Here is a 14399-nt window from a genome sequence, read left to right on the forward strand (position 1 = left end):
ATATTTTTTTATTGATATCTTTATTATCAAAAATAAATCCCGATATAACAATTCAGTACCAATACTTTAAGATTTTTGGGGGAACAATTCGACAATTCTAAAAATGAAGACGGCTCTTCAATTACGTATTGCGCTTATCTGACCCACCCAATATGGCGTCAACGACGTTTAGAGGGCAGCCGCCCACGTTATCGGCACATATGTGGTCTATGTATTAGTCTATGTATTCTATCTATTAGACACTATGTTCCAAGTCTATGGAGAAAGCATTTCCGGGTTGTGACACCGGAAGTAATGATGTGCTTCATCACAAACACCAATGCTTTGAAACAGCTACGATTTTCATCGCGCGTTTTTGTTTCTTTGGCACGAAAAAACAGGAATAAACGCCTCACAAGAGTTTTTGGAAGAGGATTCCTTGATTAATATGTTGGATTTCGGATTGATACCCCAATTCTCACAGGGAACCATGAACAAATGAATTCACGGGGCATTAGATTTAGATTCCAAAAAGGAGAACGAGTGTTGTGCTTTGAACCCGATCCAACCAAGGCTAAAGTCTTGTATGACGCTAAGGTTGGTTATAGTAGTTTACCTTCTCAATTTTACTTTTTCTTGTTGAAATTTCAGGGTTAAAGTGCCTACACGCTCTGATGCCTAGCCGAATTAATATGTATTCAGAACCAGATGCACTTTCCTTATGTTGACGCCATTTCAGCTCTAAAATATGAAATATGAAAATATGTTTTGAAGCGAGCAATTTAACCATTAACTAAATACCTAGATTTCTTATAGAAGGTAAGCTTTATTAATTGTATTGTAAGTAGCAAAAATGATGAAACAATACTATATTTTATGATTTCTGAAGTTTTCTTTGGAAAACAGTGATACCGTTGTATCCATAAATTACCGTAAATCTTGGACTACAAGCTATTCCTTTTTTTCCCCTCCACTTTGAAACCTGAGGCTTATATACAGGTTTTCACAGGCCATCTAACTCATCGCCAAAAATATTGATGATTGGTTGACCATCAAAAAATAATTATGGCAGCCCTGATGTAAAATTATGTCAAATCTGGTTTGTCTTAATATTTTTATGCCTAATGTATAGCATATTTTTTATGTTTCAGGTCCTTGATTTAATAATAGGCAAGGATGAACATGGAAGGCGAATTCCAAAGTACTTGATTCACTTTAACGGTTGGAGCAGAAGGTAATGCAAAACACTGTACACAGAGTTTTGACGCAATTAATCATGCACCCTTAAAATGTTTCATTCTAGCTGGGATCGCTGGGCTGCTGAGGATCATGTCCTAAGAGACACGAAGGAAAGCCGTAAATTGCAACGTAAACTGGCGAGTGAAGCTCTTGGTCGCATGTAAGTCTCACTTTAGGTTTACGGTATATACTGAGCAGTGGCTTGGATCTGCCAAATAAAAAAAAATTCCACGATAACGCACTCGTAACGGAACAAACACATTTAAATTAACTTGCATTAATATATACAGACACACTCAAACATACGTTTAATGTAACTTTACACAAAACTTAATTCTATTTATTTATTTATTTATTTTTTACATTCGTTCTGGGCGGGTTAGCTGTTTTCCACGCCTCCACCCTCACGTTCGCTATCGATGGGCTGTTTGCTGTTGTACTATTCCCTTCAAAATATTCCGAAAATGATGCACACAAATTTCCTCACAATAGGATAACGCACAACCACTTGCCAACCAGAAGTAGTCTTGAATTAGCGATCGCTCTGCCAACGGGAGCTAACATGCTAAGGGGGGAAACAGGAGATGCAACCTCCTACCCACGTTTTGATTGTGGGTAATGAAGTTTTATTCTGAGAAAGGGTGCCATTGGCTATCGGTGTTGTGTGCACGAGTGTACTTCGCTACCCAGAAAGCCATATTTTTGCCCGCGCATGCGCGTTGTGCGTTTCCTGGTCCATGTGTAGGCGAAAGAAACCGTTCAGTGCTCGTAGATATCTGTTATACACGAAAGAGATGCGGCAAAAAAAGACAGTGCGCTACAATGATAAACAGCCTCTCATGTCATGGCCACCTGGCTTTCTCGCATCTTGAAATTTTTCGCGTATCTAGGGCGAATTATTTGATCAAAATTTTCATCATATCTCGAGCATCTCGTAGGTAGAGCTGCTCGTAGGTCGAGGTACCACTGTATTTAACTAAATCAGTGTTTCTCATATATTTTATTTTTTGTGCTGGCCTAAATGAATCACTGTGGACTAATTCTCAAGTCTTGTTTTTCGGTGGTAGGAAGAAAAAGGGATGGGCAAAGAGGCGACATCCTTCTGGTACTAAACCGTCTCTGAAGACTCTACCTAAAGAGGACGACAGCGATGACACGTGTAAGTTGTAGTTTGTTTATTTGATCGGGAGAGTGCACATTGGCTGCGAGGATTTATGCTTCCAAAAAATGTTATTTTACTTATAATAAATGAAGAAGGTTCTCTTTCCTTCTTTTCTGATGGTGTAGAACAAGGGTGTCAAACTCAGGTTGGTTCACGGGCCTCATTAACGTCAACTCAATTTCATGTGGTCCGGACCATTTTAGATATAATATTTAGATATATATTTTTAATCTGATTAAAAGAACTGGATCAAAAGCCCTAAATATTCAGTTTTTTATAGATCCAAAACAATGTTTATTTGAGCTTTTTTCTTAGTAAGGGCAAACGTCTTTTAATCATTTGTTTCTCATTTCAAAAGGAAACTAAATATTTTTAAATTATGTTCAATAAAGTGAAAAACAGAAAATATTATTAATATATATTTATTTTTAGATTTTCCAAAATGCTTTTTGAACTAAAAACACAAAAAGAAAAAAATGGATTAAAAATTGCAATTATTGATTTAAAAAGGGAAAAATCAGGAAATATAATATACTACATCTATAATCTTCATTTGAATTTGATCCTAAAACAGAAAGTCGGCACTCATGATTTACTTTCTCGGGCCGCACAAAATGATGCGGCGGGCCATATTTGGCCCCCGGGCCGCCACTTTGACACCTGTGGTGTAGACCTTTTCCCATCCAAACATACCAATATTAGCTTTCTGAGATAATTTGTATACTTATTATGAATACATTTTCTTGAAAAATTGAAGTTTTCGGAGTTTAAAAGCTGAAAAAAGTTTGTTTTCATTTGAATAGCTGTTTTGTGGGGCGTGATTATTTCTTCTAGCTGCCAACACCTAAATGACTCAAAACCTTATTTTTGGTTTATCAGTTGACAACCATAGATGACAATTTGATTACTGCCATTGACAGCGGTTCTCTCACCACTCCCAGTCAAAAGGGATTGGACGCCTGGCGCCGTCAATGGCCGAGTCTACATAGATGCTATTAATAATTTGCTCTGGTGGAAAAGTTTTGATAGCATCCCATTAGTTACCTGAGAAAACAGTGACCCTATTAGGATGCCAAGTATGGATTGGTCGCCGGTCTTTTGGTCGCCGATCTTTTGGTCGCCCGGAAGGTTATTGATAATTACCATTTAAATCGTTGCTCAAATTCCCTAAATACAAACTGCGAATTACTATTTAGTCATACTTAATGCCCTAGTAATTATTAGGCTAAAGAAAAGCTCCAAATTTCTCGGACTTTTATTGTTTTTTGTTGGAGAACTTGTTAAGACCCTGACTGACATAGCTTCTTAAAGGGACAACGCATGTACATACAAACTCTTATACACTCACACGTCAGCTCAGTGAAACTGCTCATGGCCATCGTTGGCTTTTATTGATGCGTAGACCTTGTTATTTTACCTTGTTTTGTCGCCGGTCTTCTGGTCGCCGATCTTTTGGTCGCCCATTGTCGCGGTCGGGGCGACCAAAAGACCGGCGACCAATCGACCGCACACGGTATGGCAATATGTGAGCGAATCAATTATATTGTCATGGTCCCAAAATATTTTCTTCAATGTTTTATTCATCCCTAGGCTTGATTTCCTCTTCTGGCAGCAGCGAGGGTGACGGTTCTGAAGCAGAATCTTCCAATAGCGGAGACACCACCTTTTCCGAAGTCGTCAACAAAATGGTGAATGATGATCTCAGACTCGGGGAGTTCAGAGATTGAATATAATTCAACCAGATGTGTGTTATGCTATTCAAATGAATTTGTCATTTTAAAATTATGATGTTGCTGTTGCAGAAAGTTGAACCGGATCTCAGTGTCAAAAGGGAAAGTGAGGAGAGGATAGTGCATGTCGACATCAATATCCCAGATGCTCTCAAGAAAAAGTTGGAGGATGACTGTTTTTACATCAATAAGAGGAAAAAGGTTTGTTTTTGTTTCTAAAAAACAAATACATAATTGTGGACACCTACTGTGTAACGCAGGGAGTCTGGAAGTTTTGTTTCCACATTTTTGCCTGCATTGGATTTGACTGTTAAAGTCTAAATCAAGAAAAGTAAAGTGTATAAAAAAAAAGATTCTATAGTTACCATTATTGCTGGAGAGTTTTGCTTTTCAATGTTTTATTTCCAACTGAAAGCACGGACAACGACTATTGAAAACAAAAACGCCAATTCGGACAGCTTAGTAAACATACACCAACATTGCAACCTGAAGCAAACACACCCCAATTTGTTTCATTAGAGTCCTTTCTTACAGTCCCTAAAATACAGGAAATACGAAAAGCAAATTCATACATCCTCTGAATCACTTATGTGGGAAAAAACAAATAAACCTTAATATAATAACCAGTGCTTACTATTAAAGGGCTTTAAAAAAGGATTAAACGAATTGGGCCAGGTCTACTTCATAGTTGACATGCAAATTTTTCTTTAGTGCACTTTTTGCCATTGTGATATAAATATTCCAGGTGTGTTTGATACAATTCCAATGAGATCCTTGCAAAAAATATCTTGGAGGCAGAGTCGCGTGGAGTCTATTAAAACACTTTCCTCATTTTTTAGCTGGTGATGGTTCCTTGCCGGACCAACGTGGTGCAAATCCTGGAGTCCTACGTGAAGCACTTTGCTATCAACAAGGCATTCATGGCCAACGAGCGATACAGGCGGCAGCAGCAGCAGCAGCAGCAGAATACCACGCAGAGTACCAGTCCGCAGCCAATCCCCCCGGAGAAGAAGTACGTATCAATGATTTCATAGCTGGTGCTATCGGTTTTTGAGGTGATGGATTCATCTTTGAAGTAATATTTTACCGTACCGTATTACTCGCGTATAAGCCGCATTTGTCGGACAAAAAAATGATGACTGAATCGAGGGTGCGGCTTATATGCACATAAAAAGACGACATGCACGAAACTGCAAGGTGATAAAGATGAAACGCCATAACAAGACAATGCGGCCAATACGGTCATTTATTTCAAAATAGAGAAAAGATCAATAGATAAAACGCTAAACAAAATTTATTTTGACGTCTATGAATGAAATTTAAGGGGGGAAAAACGGATCTTGCATAAAACGTGAAAAGATCGAAGGTTTTGCGGTCGATTGTTAAAATATCAGCCTTGATACCTGCGTAATGTGTATCTCATGCTATTATTGCACCCAGAGACTTGGTGGAAAATATACCGCGATGGACACACTTCCTGGTTGTGCTTACGTTACTTCCTTTTTGAAAGGAAATGATTGTACATTTGTGATTATGAAATAAAACAAAATTCCGCTTTGTTTTTTTTCTTTTTATTTCATGTTCGAAAGTGACAACTATTGCAGTAATATGAACCATCGAAAAATATCGAGATATTTCGTTATAGAAGCAATTTAGCTGCCACAAAATCTTAAACCTCTGGTAAGAAAATTGGAATTTTTGTAATTAAAAAGCATCAGGTTCTCATCTAGATAGACTTATTTCTTTTTCCAAATTGAATAATTTGATATTTAGCATTTACAAAGACAGGCATATTAACTTCCTTATGATACTGACCCTAGTCATGTGCTTTTAATTCATACAGTATCTTAGAAATACCACATGCAATGATTTTTCTTAAGATTTTCTCTTCAAAGTAACACAGTTGTACTCCCTATTAAAGCCATGAATATGGAAGCCAAAATTGTGAATCGGGGCGCGGCTTATACGCGAGAAATTGTAAAATTCAACAATTTAAAGGCAATTTTACGCGAGAAATTGTAAAATTCAACAATTTTAAGGCAATTTTACGCGAGAAATTGTAAAATTTAACAATTTTAAGGCAATTTTACGCGAGAAATTGTAAAATACAACAATTTTATGGCAATTTTATGCGAGAAATTGTAAAATTCAACAATTCTAAGGCAATTTTTTGGTGCGGTTTATACACGGTAATTTTAAGGAAATTATAAAATTTTATATATAGGCTTATACGCGGGCCGGTTATATGCTAGTAAATACGGTAATACCTTGCTGAATCAGTTTAGGAGAAAATCAAGAAACAATTGTATTACTAACTAACTAATTTAATTTTTAATTGCAGTGAGGACTTGTGCAAGGAAATGGTGGACGGCCTAAGGATCACATTCGACTTCACTCTACCAATGATCCTCCTCTATCCGTGTGAGCAGGCCCAGTTCAAGAAGGTCAGCTCTTCTCGGCTCTTGCTGACCGTTAACGAAGGATCCCCCTGCCCCGCCAAGTGAGTGTCAACTTCTCACGGCGACATAGGAACGTACCGTGCGCGTTGACCTCATTTTTGCCTCTCCTCGAAGCCCCCAGCGAGAGCGTAGTCCCAGCCCGACGGGTCACAACCCCCCCACGCCACAATCCACGGACAGCCAGCCGGCCTTGAGTGACGTTTCCACCGCCACGCCCACCGCTCCCACCCCAAAACGCCGTCGCCATCCTGACATGGACTGTATCTCCTACCAGTCCCAGTCGCTCAGGCGGTCCACCAGGAACACGCCCGGGGGAGAACGCCCGGCCGAAGGCAGCAGTGGAGGTAAATAAATGTACATTTCATCGGATTTTTAGTGATCCAAGGTAACGTTTAGGTGTAAAACCTTTCTCATTTTGGTTTACGGCAAAGGCGGAGGCAGTTCTGCAGCGTCCCCGCAACTCAAACGACGCTTGATCGACAGCTCACCGCAATCCAAGTTCATCCTCAACCTTGACAGAAGTAAGAGCTCTTAAATATGTGGCACAACACGAATAGTATTTCATGCTGCGTTTCGACCGGCCGTGTTTTGTCAAGCGTGGCCAAATTCTGTTATGTACGTATGACAACACAACATCTTTACATGGCCAAATTTGGAATGCCTGGCGAACCCTGAACAATTTTTGGTTCATGCAACCCTAAAATAAGCAACAAAATGGCAATAATCAGGTAAATTGATGACTTTTTTTTGAAACTCCTAATTGTAAGCCATTTGCTGTTTTGTGTTGATATGTCTCTCGTGAAAAAAAACTTAACAACACAAACAAAATCTTTAAGAGAATCTTTTTTTTCCTCTTAATATTATCGCAAAACTAGTTTTGTGTTGATACGTCTCCCGTGAAAAAAAATTATCATTTGACAGGCAATGTTCCCTCTAAGCTGCGCGCGTGCGCAATTGCGCACTACTCTCGTCTTCTCTGCGCACAGCAAATCATATGGAGCGCACAAAATAAAATCCCTTTTACAAAAACAGAGCCTCCTGACCTGGGTAAAATGGAGAAAAAAAAGCACTCAAACTGAAAGACAAAACTTTTATGCCCTTGGACTAGGCACTTTGATTAGACAGAAAAAAAAATGAATTAATGGCACAGCAGGCAACGCCATGTCAAAATAAGTCTTTGGGTTTTAGTGTTGGGAAAGCAAATATTCTCGTTATATTCAACTCTGATATTTTGAGCGGGTAGATAAATGTAAAAAAATGTTTTGTCCTTGAGTAGGCACTCGACAGTTGTCTTGCTCATTATCAGACGGAACTGCAGGAGAAAGCAGTTTTCTGTCTTATTTGAGCCTTTTACAGTTTTCTGGAGCTCTATTATCAACATTTTGCTGCAGGGTTTCATGTTAAAACTAACCAGCAATTAAAATAGCCACCAATGGTACTCTTGGACATGAATATAAAGACGTCACAGGCAATGTTCCCTCTAAGCTGCGTGCGTGTGCAATTGCGCACTACTCTCGTCTTCTTTGCGCACAGCAAATCATATGGAGCGCACAAAATAAAATCCCATTTTTATTTTTTAGCTATGAGGCCGACGCGCGAACCACTCATCCGCCGGGCCGCCTATTCATAGATATTAATCATTACATTTTATTATTACTAAATCAATTATGTGTAGTAGACATACACCTGCTTATTGCAGGTGTGATACTGGTGTGTGCCCATAGCGAGCAATGATGATGTTGCTCACACCGGTACTCGGTGTGCTCAGGGAGGTTGTCTTTCTGCCCGGACAAACAAAAAATTAGAGGGAACATTGTTGACAGGTATGTGTATTAGTAGAAAGTGAATGGAAGTATTTTAAGATGGGAGTTTTTGCAGTACTATATTTAGCCCAAAAGGTGGCGCAAGACTACTTGCATTTCAACACATCTGATGAATTCTACATTGTGGGCTGGTTTTCTCAAATGAATGACATTTTCTTCACATTGCTTGCTTCATTTCAGATAAGCAGCATATAATCAGTCATCCTTTTCATACAGAAACTCCAGTTCACAGTGGTTCGTCCTCGCCATTGCCCTTGACACCGAGCAAAGAGCGAAGCGGACCCTTTCGCGGCCTGGAGAGCCGGCGAAATAACGAGCTTAATGAGGTGACAAAATAAACCGTCATGGCCGTTTTGTGTAAGACGACAGCAATTGATTTACGTGGATTTTTTTTTGCCCACCGTTTGGTCTGTCAGGTTCTGAGTTGGAAGCTCACCCCTGATAATTATCCCCTAAATGACCAGCCTCCTCCACCTTCCTACTTATACGGCGTACAGCACCTCTTGCGACTTTTTGGTTGGTTGGATTGATTGATGGAAATCTCGCTTTTGGTGCTTTTGTGGCGTCTCATCATGTCTCCATTGTTTATTCAGTGAAGCTGCCAGAGATCCTTGGGAAGATGCAGATTCCTGAGAGGAATTTAAGAGCTTTGGTCAAACATCTGGAGCTCTTTCTCAGGTAAAAAAAATGCTAATAATTCTATGTTGCAGGAGTTATAACCTAGTTCTGTTCCTCTGCTGGCAACATAACCGGAATTTCTGTATACTTTTTATTTAAAAAAGAAAAAGTAAAATAGGTTAAAATAATGAAATATTGTGGTACTTATTACCGCAACTGAAAACACAGATCTCTACTTTTGAAAACGAAAACAAACCAACCAAGTCATCCGTCTCTCCCTTCTTGCACCAAGTGTTGCCTTCAGGGACAGCCCAGAAAAACCATCACTCACATCGTCAACATTACAATACAACTCCTTTCATTACATTATTATTTTTAGTGATGATCGGCTTGGGGGCGTCACGAAATCCAATGCATCATAAATAGAAAATCCAGACGGGGGATTATTATTTTATTTTTATTTTTTCCATGGACATAAATAACTGCATATGAATGAGTAGAAATAGCCAAAGTCAAGGAGCAGTACAAGGAAATCGGAGCACGAGTGGATCGTAGCAAGGGACATAGCATGTGTTAGCGGGCGGGAGATGAGTGGGTGTTACACAAGAGGAGGGAGTCTAATCTTTAAATCCTCCTGCGCGATCTTCAGCTGAGCCGCTCCCAAACCTAAGGGATTTGCTTCTCTCAGTCTCTAATCAAACCTACGCAGTACCGCCCTCCGCCACCTCGTTGCGCTGTGGAGCAGATAAACTTATCTGTCCTAGAGAGCCAATGCTACTAGGACACGAAAAAATAATAACAGGCTGTAAAAAAAAAACAAGTCAAATGTGATAGAATCGCCTTGATTTTCATGCTAACGAAAGTAAGTCAGGGGTGTCAAACGTGCAGCCTGCGGGCCGGAAGCTGCTCACAGGAAGTTCCATTTCGGCCCGTGGCTGGGTTGTTTTGCCTGAGAGGCAGCTTAGTCCTAATCTGCATACAGATTTAAATGTGTTCATTTTCTTTTTCAACTTGGGTGGCCGCTGTAAAACCAGAATTTTGTGCGGTATTTGATCCAATGCATTTTCTCAATTTGCTATTAGATTAGAACTTTTTTTCATCCCGTATTCGGGAAATTCCCTTGCTTGCAGTAGCAAGATAGTAGCAAGCACAGACACAGAAGACATTGTAGACCTAGGTAAAAAACTGGAGCCACACACTGGAAGTCCATAAGGTGGGGACTTTCTGCAGACTGAGACTGGCACCCCTGGATTTACTGTATCGTGTTTTAGATTTTGACGTACATGAAATCAAAACCGCGATTTAACTCGTTTGCTGCCACCGATGTTGATGGATGAGCCAAATCTGGTCTAAAAATTAGCATTTTTAAAATGCATGTGTTTATTTTTATTTTTTTAAACACCGTAAACTTGCATATAACTACTAATAACACTGAAATTAAAAAGCGGATCTATAACCTATTTAGACTGCTTGGACGTCCATCCACTTTTTCAGGTTTTTCGGTTCTTCATTCGGAAACAAGGTGAGTCGCCCGCCGTCTACGTCGTCGAGTCGCCCAGTTTGAACGTTGTCATCAAAACGTTGTGCCGTTCTTTTCTGATGAGTATAATTTGTTTGCATTGAGATTAGGAGGACCGGTGGAGCTAAGATGAGATGGCAAGATTTAGAGGATTTGGCCGAGTAGCGGATACTAAGAAGATTCCGGATTAGTTTTCCCCGCTACTGATTAGATGGGAGGGAGAGGGGTCGGGGAAGGGTGGGTTCATGCTTACCGCTGGTTGGTCATGTTCCGTCTGTATGGCCATAGAGGAGGATTTGTATCTGCTAAGTGTTCCTTCGTAGGGGGGCATTGGGCCCAACACTTCTCCACCATGTGCTGGAGGCTAAATAGGTAGTCCAAAAAATCAATAAGGCCATTGCAGTTATTCGTGCATTAAAAGGATCTCGTCCTATCAGAGCTGCAGTTATTGAGCATTTTGAGTACCGTATTTTCTGGACTAAAGGTGCAACTAAAGAATAGTTTTCTCAAAATACCAATTTGTGCCTTATATTGGTTCATCATTGTATTAGATTCCCTTTAGCACAGCTCCATCTAATTGATGTATTACACAACTCCGAACCACTACTATACTACTACTCAGTGGTGTGCCATCAGGGCCTTCAAGGCCTTATCTGCTGGCCTAAGAAATATCTGAATCACAGACTGATGTTAATTATATTTTGTCCATGAATACTTATTAAATAATTCCAAATTGTCTGTTAGCTTCCTTTCATTGCTTTTCCCCATGGTTGCACTGCTTCCAGATGTGTGTTTTCATTTTGAAGCATTTAGCCAATCACATTTCAACCATTATTTGTTGCCAGGGTCACAAATCTGCCTCAAGGCCTTCACAATCAGTTCTGCTGGCTCTGCTGCATTAAACAAGCGTCGATAAGACTTGCTTTAACCAATCAGAATTCGATTTGTTGACACCAAGGCCTTCTCGCAGGCGTAGGGATACGTCATCGCTTTCACCAACTATGATTGGCTAGTGATAGAGTGGACTAGCCAGAGCTATCAAACTGTATCTGGAGCGAGTTGCACAAGCAAATATATTGTTGTTGATTTAATAGTGGTTTTGTCAACCCGCAATGGCTGAAGGAGGAGAAGAAATAGATTTGTTTGCAGATTTACTGTCAAAGCCATTTTCAAGACGGACTTTTCAAGAAAAAAAATTTGGACATCATTAAGAAAGGTCGGACAATTCCAAAGCAAGCAAGCCTGTCACAACCGGGAACGAACATTTTCAGCACTAAATCGAATAAAAACATTTGCCAGAAATACGACGGGATAGGCTCGACTTTAAGCATTAGCTTCGATGGCGATAGAAAAGAAGGAGGAAAGAAAGGAGGATGGATATTGTGGACAGGTAAAAATGATTTTTGGTGAGCAAAATATGGCTATATTCCTAAACAATATTTCAATTGTATGAGGTTATTATTGATTATTTTTTACATGTCGTAAGCTGTAGCTGCAGTAGAGGTTTTATAGCCATAAAATAGTTTTTGAGGGTTGGATTGATTTGCTGAAGGCGTCGCTAGCAAATTCACGGACCACCGCTGCTATTACTACAGCTCGATAATTCTACCGACTGCTACTACTACTACGTATAGTGGATGTATCGAGGTGCTACTTGAAACAACTCCCTGCCTTTTTTCATTGTAGGTTTCTGGCTGAATTCCATGAAGATTTCTTTCCCGAGTCTGCGTATGTGTCGGCATCTGAGGCTTACAATAACATGAAGCAACCAAGGACTGTTTACTGAAAATGGCGCAAGGTTCTTAGCCCTTCTTTTTCATGTCTTCACGTAGCTTCTAAGCATGATATTGGCTTTTTAAACGGAGTAATAAAATGTATGGAGATGTCTACACTAAAATCTCTGTTCTCCGTTTTTCTTGTGTTGTCCACTAAAGTTTTGAGGATCAGAAGTTGTTTAACGCAGTCACACGGAAGAATTTAATCCCAATTGGTTAGATTGAGCATACATACTATAGTTTTAGTGCTAATTAGGTTATTTTGCTACGTTCCTTAAGGTCTTTGTTAAAGATGTCCATTAACAAATTTCTGAAAACGTTGCATGGGGGATGGTTTCTCTACCTCCTGAAGATTCCTTGTAATTTTTTGGAGCATTTTTTTAGTCACTTCCTAGCGCCTCTAAGTCAAAAGGGTGGTTTTTTCAGTTTTTTTGTGGGGCTTATTTTGTTTGCCCAGTTAAATCACGTTCTTAGAGACTTACTCCCTTCTTTGACCCACTTTCGTGTTCATTCAATCAAACGCTCTTTGTTGGAGTCCTCACCTTTAATGATGCCATTGGTTTCTACTATGCAGAGGCAGATTATGCATAATTTTTATTACAGTTTTAATAATCATGGATCTGTATGAGTGAGTCTTGATCATTTATTTTTGAATACTCTTTGACAACATCCTATTTAATTAGTGTACAAACTTGACTATGTACAACAATGTAATATACTATACAACTATCAAAGTATTTAATGTTTACTTTCCAGTACACCAAAACCTGTCGTCACTTTTGGGTCCTGAAGCTATCCATTTCTCGTCGCTATCCCCTCTGGTCATGAGTTCCTTCCAGTCATCAGATCTTTCTATGCTTTAAAACCCATCCATTCGTCATTTTAATGAGGAAATGCAGTGAGCCTGAATGTTATTAGGAGTGGATCATATACTGGTAATGAACCGCTTATCGCTGAAACCCAAGACGAAGCTCTCTCGGCTATTGCTATCATGTAGCCGCAGACACCTCCAGTCTCGAGCTCTTGACGCATCGCCAATCCAATCCTGGCCGCAAACTCGTCTCAATCCTTTCGCTCGTGATTCAATTGTGAGGGCTGATGAGGTGGGATGGGTCGCCGTTTAAGTGCTGGTGCTTCCTCCTCATCGTGCAATTTTCAGGGTGGTTCTTTGTGGTCGCCTCTGTGCTTTTTGAACGTCTATAAGACTTTCTTCTGCTCTTCCCTTCGTTTGGACAATCTGTTTTGTCACGTTTGCAGATGTTTCCATTCTTACCATCATCCTGTTTACCTCAGATCAAGTTCCGTTTTGTGGAATTGCTAAATTCGTGGGAAGAGGAGCGAGCAGGTGGCGGTTTTTCGTACTCCGAGGACTCTTCTTGGACGTCTTTCGAACATGACTTGACGTCCGTTGAGCTGGAACCCACTCCTTTGAATCAATTGGATTTCAGGACGTTTTTGGAGATAAAGGGGTCCCGTGAGCGGAGAAACGAAGCCAATGAGTGGAGGGAAACCTCGTTTCTGGGAAATGAGTGAGTATGACAGAGCGTTATCTGGTTGTTAGGAATCGATGTGAGGACTTGGAAAATAGCTCAACTAAGTTAGGACTCAAGGGTGAGCATAGTCATATATGTATTTAGAGAAAGAATTGTTGTGTCATGGAGCATCAGGTATGTGCGAGAGAAAACTGCTTACAGGATGTGGTCGAATTTAGGATGTAAACCTGCTGGAAACCCCTCAGTTACCTTTTTGTCTTCTAGTGAATTTTTATACTTAGACTTTATAGGAAGGTCATAATCTTAAAATCATATTCCATGACTGTAACTACAACTTTATCTATTTTTATGAATACTCTCCTCTACGTCACAGGTGGTGTCAAAGTGGCGGCCCGGGGGCCGAATCTGGCCCGCCACATCATTTTGTGACACTTTCAGTAACCACAAAATGAAGCATTGCGACAATGGGGCAATGCTAAAGCTAAAGCTTGTCGGAGGTTGTTCCTTAACAACGGTTGCTATTATGTATGCTTGGTCAACGTTTGTTTTGGGCGCGGAGTTTGCGAAAGGTCATTTGCTAGCCTCAGTCATTATCACCCCTA

General features: G+C 40.0%; 1 protein-coding gene across 3 annotated transcripts; it reads left to right on the forward strand.

Moving 5' to 3' along the window:
* Positions 1 to 271: 271 nt before the first annotated feature.
* On the forward strand, positions 272 to 12426 carry LOC144085819 (MSL complex subunit 3-like). Of its 3 annotated transcripts, none has more exons than XM_077615477.1 (14): positions 272 to 576; positions 1131 to 1213; positions 1283 to 1378; positions 2286 to 2377; positions 3971 to 4068; positions 4183 to 4311; positions 4950 to 5122; positions 6452 to 6610; positions 6684 to 6913; positions 7001 to 7090; positions 8573 to 8718; positions 8809 to 8908; positions 8986 to 9070; positions 12216 to 12426. In XM_077615477.1, exons 1-14 carry the CDS (start codon positions 478 to 480, stop codon positions 12313 to 12315), a joined length of 1680 nt encoding a protein of 559 aa, XP_077471603.1. In that variant the 5' UTR covers positions 272 to 477; the 3' UTR covers positions 12316 to 12426. The 3 variants fall into 3 exon arrangements, with proteins under 3 accessions (XP_077471603.1, XP_077471611.1, XP_077471619.1); XM_077615485.1 differs by having other exon boundaries at positions 8609 to 8718; XM_077615493.1 differs by lacking the exons at positions 272 to 576; positions 1131 to 1213; positions 1283 to 1378; positions 2286 to 2377; positions 3971 to 4068 and having other exon boundaries at positions 4165 to 4311; positions 8609 to 8718.
* Positions 12427 to 14399: the final 1973 nt, after the last annotated feature.

The sequence above is a fragment of the Stigmatopora argus genome, chromosome 1 (genome assembly GCF_051989625.1).
Source record: "Stigmatopora argus isolate UIUO_Sarg chromosome 1, RoL_Sarg_1.0, whole genome shotgun sequence".
In the NCBI taxonomy this organism is placed as follows: Eukaryota; Metazoa; Chordata; class Actinopteri; order Syngnathiformes; family Syngnathidae; genus Stigmatopora; species Stigmatopora argus.

Bases quoted from the DNA above. Each gene is read 5' to 3' on its own strand.
- LOC144085819 (XM_077615477.1), top strand. From the start codon at position 478: ATGAATTCACGGGGCATTAGATTTAGATTCCAAAAAGGAGAACGAGTG. The intron at 1,379-2,285 runs GTAAGTCTCACT...TTTCGGTGGTAG, and splicing joins AGTGAAGCTCTTGGTCGCAT to GAAGAAAAAGGGATGGGCAA. The intron at 6,914-7,000 runs GTAAATAAATGT...TTTACGGCAAAG, and splicing joins GGCCGAAGGCAGCAGTGGAG to GCGGAGGCAGTTCTGCAGCG.